This window comes from Archocentrus centrarchus, chromosome 10 (assembly GCF_007364275.1).
Source record: "Archocentrus centrarchus isolate MPI-CPG fArcCen1 chromosome 10, fArcCen1, whole genome shotgun sequence".
NCBI lineage: Eukaryota > Metazoa > Chordata > Actinopteri > Cichliformes > Cichlidae > Archocentrus > Archocentrus centrarchus.
The window spans coordinates 7115158-7121535 of NC_044355.1; the positions used below are offsets into that span (position 1 = coordinate 7115158).

General features: G+C 38.5%; 1 protein-coding gene across 1 annotated transcript; it reads left to right on the top strand.

The window, feature by feature from the left end:
* Nucleotides 1-283: 283 nt before the first annotated feature.
* LOC115786405 (uncharacterized) lies at nt 284-2099 on the top strand. Its single transcript, XM_030738530.1, has 6 exons — nt 284-369; nt 614-943; nt 1053-1421; nt 1518-1655; nt 1749-1792; nt 1885-2099. Exons 1-6 carry the CDS (start codon nt 327-329, stop codon nt 2017-2019), a joined length of 1059 nt encoding a protein of 352 aa, XP_030594390.1. The 5' UTR covers nt 284-326; the 3' UTR covers nt 2020-2099.
* The last annotated feature ends 4279 nt before the right edge of the window (nt 2100-6378 follow it).

Genomic DNA, 6378 nt, shown 5'->3' on the forward strand with positions numbered 1-6378 from the left:
TGTGAAACGGATTTTAACACGAGTGCATGCAAGTATAACGAATAATAATCTAATCATGACAAAGACTAGGGTGCTTGACTGTTGCAATGCTTATATAACTAGTCTTTGAATCAGCTGTCCAGTAAAATTACGCTATGAAAAAATAATTATGATGGAGTTTGACCTATTTGAACAGACCATAAAAACCGCAAAATATATGTTGCATAAGGCAGGAAATGAACTTCTGAAACTAGCTAACAAGTGGCTGTGTTAGACAGTCGGGAGTATCACATCTATCTCACATCACTCACTGAAAAACCAAAGATCACAACACAAAAAGCATCAAGATGTCGCATTTATGGATTATACTGATTCTGCTTCATCATGCATGTAAGTGCAATCAAGCTTTGTCCAGTTTATTTTTAGTGTTTTGTGAGGCTTTTGTCCAATTCTTACTATTATAATAAAATGCCTTCTTATTAATTGTAAATAAGTAATACATTCAAGCCACACTTTCATAAAGGTGTTGATTTGTATGCAGGTACTGATTTTATTCTTCTATTTTTCTGTTCCAATCCTACAAATTATGATTGTTATGTAACTGCAATAATATGTATTTTTTCTTGTGGTCCAGCTGCTCTGCTCTCAGTGACCAGAGGTCAACTTGGTGAACCGGTGACCTTCACCTGTTCGTTCCCAGATTTGGTGGATAGCAGTGTGCGAGTCAAGTGGTACAAACAGAGAATCGGTGACACCCTTAAATTAATTACAACACTGATGAAAGCTACTGACATTCCAAAATTTGAGCAAGGGTTTTCTCAGTCACGATTTGATGCAAACAGCACAAATGTAATGAGCACTCTGACCATTTTGGCAACCAACCAAGAAGATGAAGCACTCTATTACTGTGCAGCCTATACCTGGAGTAAGGATCAGTGGAATGGAACCTATTTGTCTTTAAATGGTAATAATGTCTTTTCATTGATTTTTTTTTTTTTCAGTCTCTATTATAACCTTTAGTCCCTTAGTTTTTCATGCCCTTTCACCATTTCCACTTGTTTTGTATTTTATAGAAAACGCTCAAAGAGGGTCAGACTATACTGTTTTTCAGCTGCCAACAGTAACTGATCCAGTTCAGCCAGGAGACTCGGTGACTCTCCAGTGTTCGATCGGCTCCAGTTCTGGCGAGAGTTCTTGTCCCGAGGAACACAGTATCCACTGGTTTGGTGCTAGATCAGATCAATCTTTTGCGAACGTCATCTACACTGATGGAAAAGGATCCTATGAATGTAACAAGAAACCTGAGTCACCTTCTCATTCAAGAAGCTGCGTGTATCGATTTTCTAAGAACATCACCTCCTCAGATACTGGGACTTTTTATTGTGCTCTGGTCACTTGTGGGGAGATTATATTTGGAGATGGAACAAAACTCAATATTAAAGGTAAGTGTATAATACAAGGGACAAGAAATAAAGCTCTACATATATATGTGGTATTATTAGTCATCAAGTCAGTGTTTCTATTTTTTCTTCTGTCAGGAAACAGCTTGGGGGTCTTTGGTGGTTTACTAAAAGATGATATAATTCCGCTACTGATGTGCACTGTCTTGGCCATAAGTGTAATTGTAATTGGCACCCTTATTTACATCATCAAGCATAACAAGTGTGACTGCAATGGTAATATTATTTATGTAATTTATCTGTCACATGTTTGTTTTTTTAGCAAGTGCTAATTTAATTAGGTGTTTAATTTTTGTTGTTCTTTTCCAGCTTCTATTTCACTGAAAGAAAATATTGCAAAAACAAATATAAAGGTAAGGTTAACTACTAAAAAACAACAAATAAAGTACTTATGCTTTGTCATTTACACTGGTCGTCTTTAAATTTTTTTTCTCCATTTCTCTAGAGAGAAAAGGAAATGTCCATTTACTCTGCTGTCATATTTACTATGATAAAAAATGGCAGTGGTGGAAGAGGAGATACAAAAGCAATGGAGCGAGAGAGGATCTATGCTGCTGTCAAGGCTTTTGGAGTGGATTAGCCAACACCTGCAATATTTGGCATTAGTTGATACTTTTTGTTCTAGGTAAAGTCATATAACTGTTGATCAGGAAGTGGAAGTTCTCCTTTAGTTGAAAGGTTGAAAGCTTAATCCCCAGCTGCTGTAGTCCACATGTTGAGCTCTGGCAAAAAAAAAAAAAAAAAAATTGCCCTTGATGCATCCATCTGTGTGTGACTGTGTTTTGTAATAGACAGAGGCACTGCATTCAGAAAATAATGTAAATGCCAGTCCACTTATGTAACTTGATTTATTATTATTTTTTTTTTTTTTTTTTTTTTAAAGCCTGTCAGTCTGGTAGATCTTGCAAGCAGAACTGTGATCTGAATGCGTTGTTGTGCCAAACATATTTGCTATTTCAAGATGAGCTCTATAGGTTCTCAATAGGCTCTTCTTGTTGATGTTTTAACCCTTTATTTTATTTATCTGAGTTATTTTTCCACATACTATGTAACAGCCAGAGCTGACAGGTTGAAGAAGAGGAAAATAAAGAGAAGAAAAAGGGAGAGAGAAAGGGAGCAAAAAAAAAAAAAAAAAAAGGGGAAAGAGCACAAGTCTATTAATCAGATACTTCATCACTTTAACATATAAAAAAATACTATCAATACTTGCAAAAATAAATTTGTGTGTGAAAAACAAAACTAACAAAGCATGTTACGCACACCAACAATTTTGTTGAGTTGTGATTGAGTGGGCGTTTGTGTCTGTGTCATGTTTGTGTCTGTGTCATGGAACGTACTTACCAATGAGGGCAAAACGCTGCAGCTCCACCCATCAGAAGCCAGAGGCAGGTACGGAAAGCCCCCGGAACCCCAGGCCACCAGCAGCCCACCAAGAGCCAGGAAGACCCCCGGCCACTCAGTCCAAAGACAACCGCACACCTACCCCAGCAGACGGGAGAGGGTGGTCTCAGACGGAGCCCCCCAGTCGAGGAGCGAGGGCTCCAGGGAACCCAAGGCGATGAGAAGCCAGCCCCCCCCCAGCGGCCAGCCCCCTGCACTGGCCGGCGGCAGGGCTCCCGGGCCCACGGCACCCAAGGACCGCCTGACCCTCCACAGATTTATTGATTTATTTTTTTGCTGTTATGCTTTAAACCTGTCATTGAAGTCTGGAGACATGTGAAGGCTAACCAGCTCATTTTGGACAAGTGACAATGTTTGACAATGTAGAATCAGCTTAATAAGGTCCCAGTCACAAAGGCTTAGAGACAGATCCCCAACCAACTGGCAATCACCTGTTGTGAAGGAAAATCCCGCAGTTGCTGGGAAAATAATTGCTAAAATCCCAGTCACACAGGCCTAGAGACCGGTCAGTGACCCCCATTTTCCCCTATCATCCCTTCTGACCCTGGGGAACATCCAACCAGTTGGCAAAAACCTCCTTGCTAGTCACCTGTAGTTTGTATGGAAATAATTGACTTGTTAGCAGCTACTGTCCAGCTACTCTCTGAGCTGCAGTGAAACTGTGGGAAGTCCGACAGACACTGGAAATGGGGACCGATCACCTTCACAGTAATGTTCTGCCTTTTGAAATTGGTACTTTTTTAGTTTGAAAGCAAATCTTTTCCATTTACATTTTACATTACAAGTTTTTAAATTTTTTTTTACAAGTTTTACTACTGTTCGGCTAGTAGTTAGCGAGTGTTTGCAGGACAAACAATGAAAAACTCTGGGTAACTGGAAATCTGCTAGCAACCAAACCAATCACTACAGAAGGATTTTCTTTTGGTCCATCGCTTTGCCAACTAGTCAGGAAATATACATTCTTCCCTTGAAACTGGTGCTAGCATCACATCCAATATGGCAGACAAATCTCAAGCAATTTGTGAAATTGATTTCATGTGAGAAACCTCAATGCCAAATTGAAACTTTTGCTTTGGCCTGATTTATGCTCGCCTCTTTTTTTTTTTTTTTGAAAGTGTTAATACAACTTTTATTAAACATCTTTCTTCTTCTGTAGTCACACTCACACCTTTTGGTCACATCCATTAACTACGTATCCGACAACTGACCTATGAGTGACAAACTGAGGCCCAAATGGGTTGTTTGGTTGATTTTATCATGAACAGTTAAAAAACCAAGGTCAGCTAAAGGTTAGACCATGGTCATGATGAAAGAACTAAACAAAGCTCACTGTACAGGCCTGTTGCATCATTTTTCTGCTATTAGAAAGTTAAACTACACCTAGGAAGCTGACAGGTGTTGGCAAATAAAGGTTAAAAGTTCACGTCACGTTTTCTACATTGTCATTGATTCTGTGGTTGCACTGGTGTTAAATTTGACCAGAGGTGTGGGGTTTGAATTTGAATTCCTTAAAAAATACTGTTTTAAGTGTCAGGAGCATTACAGCCTGCAGATGGCACTAAAAGGACTAAATATACTTTTGTTAAAAAAAACAAAAAAAAAAAAAACAACTAATGTACATTTTTCTCCTGTTCCCTTAAAAAGTTAAGTGCATTGAAATAACAGTATTTCATACATTATCCTTTATTATAAAAATACAGAAAAATACAGTACTGCTGTGACACAGTGCGGTTCAGTGAAGCAAAGTTGTTACTACTGCTTTAGTGTAAAGTCATATTATATTGCATCATATATAGCAATGACCTGTAGGTGCTACAATGAATTTTGCAAAAGCCAATATATTATAAGAAAACACAGCAGTGGCATGGATTTGGTCCTCTTGCATAAATGTAATTTTATAAATATAAAAAAATGTAACATCAAAAAGCATGAAGTCTATATCAGCTATGCAGTTGAGATGCCTTGGCCTGTGATGTAACACCTGCTCTACCTACAGAAAGGTTTGATACAATGTGTGATTTTATAGTCTCACAGCAGAGTACACACACTCCTGTAGGGACACTTTTCTCTCATTCTTCTTCACTCTTTTCACTTTTCTTGCGGAGAAATTCAGTGCTGCGTAGTTCACTGCTTCTGAGTCACCACCCTGTGAATAACAATTATTTTGAATCTATATTTTAGTGGTTTGAATGTAAAACAAATGCAAAGAAACTGTCAACATATTTGATGAAGAAATATCTTCATTTTTAAAATTAAGTATGTCATTTTTTTTTTTTAACAAAATACAATGCCATGATTATGAGACATCAAATTATTCAACACAGGAGAAAATAATTATTGCACTTTAGCTAAGGCCTCAGTCACACAGGGCCAGAGACCAGTCAGCAACCCTCTGGCAACCTCCAGTCACTAGAATAAAATGTGTGCTCTCTGACTGTTTGTCGAGTAGTTGCTGGCTGTTGCCAGGTGAAATTGGAGGCAAAGAGGGTGTTGGACCACAAACCTCCTCATGCGCTACCTCTGGTTGCTTGCTAAAGGTGCACTTTATTACTGCAGCCAACGTGTTTCAGAGGGTGCAACTTTTACTTTGAAGATTAACAATCTCCATTTTCAGTTTGTGTTGCATTTTTTCATGCAAACTATGGGCAATCCTGGCAATCTGCTAGTGAGCAATGCAATTGCAAGGAGGTTTTCTTTGTGACCAAAACCTTAGTGATTGGCAGCAACCTCCAGCACTCACTTTCCAACCAGTCAAGGAATAGTCCTCCAGGCCTGTGTGACTCAGGTCTAAGTCAGCTCTTCCAGACTAAAGTTCAGAAGCAGAATGGTGATTTGTAACATATTCAAAAGTGGAATGCCTATTCCCATCAAAAATATCAGATATTTACCTTGTCATTAAAATGGTCTGCAGTTGACAGGTCATTTCCTGAAATGTGAGAAGCATTCTTGGTACCTGCTAAGAAAAACCAAAGTTTCAGAAAGCCAGAGCTGCTTGTGTGGTTACCTTTTTGTGTTTCCTTTGTAATTTATCATTCTTACATTAGCAATAAAATACATTTTAGGTATCTTCTTCTTAAGTATCTTACAGTAAGTATCACTCCTGAACTCATTTAGTTCAGGATGAAGTACCTTTCAAAATGGGAACCTGGAATGAAAGTTGCACTTCCATTTACAGTATTGTGTGTTCAGCTGGAAAAGAGGTATTAGTATGCAGCACAAATGTAGAAAGGGTAGTTTAAAATAAAGAATCAATGATTTTGGAGGAGAAAGACACAAATGCAAGAAACACTGGTTTCCTCATGTGCTCTGTTGATGACACCCTCGGCCATTTGCCTGTTAATTACATTGCTGACACAGAAAGACAACCACCATACACTCTTAAATCCATACCTATGGCTAATTTCAAATCACTAATCGAGCATGTCTTTGGACTGTGGGAGAAAAGCGAAGCACCTGATGCAAACCCAAGCAAGCACATGGTGGAAATTCAAGAAAGGCCTAGTAGGCCTTCTTTATAATAAAAATACAAAATTTATTT

Excerpts from the sequence above, each read along its gene's own strand:
- LOC115786405 (XM_030738530.1), top strand. The coding sequence starts at position 327 with ATGTCGCATTTATGGATTATACTGATTCTGCTTCATCATGCAT. Across the intron at positions 370-613 it reads GATTCTGCTTCATCATGCAT|CTGCTCTGCTCTCAGTGACC; the intron begins GTAAGTGCAATC and ends CTTGTGGTCCAG. Across the intron at positions 944-1,052 it reads AACCTATTTGTCTTTAAATG|AAAACGCTCAAAGAGGGTCA; the intron begins GTAATAATGTCT and ends TGTATTTTATAG.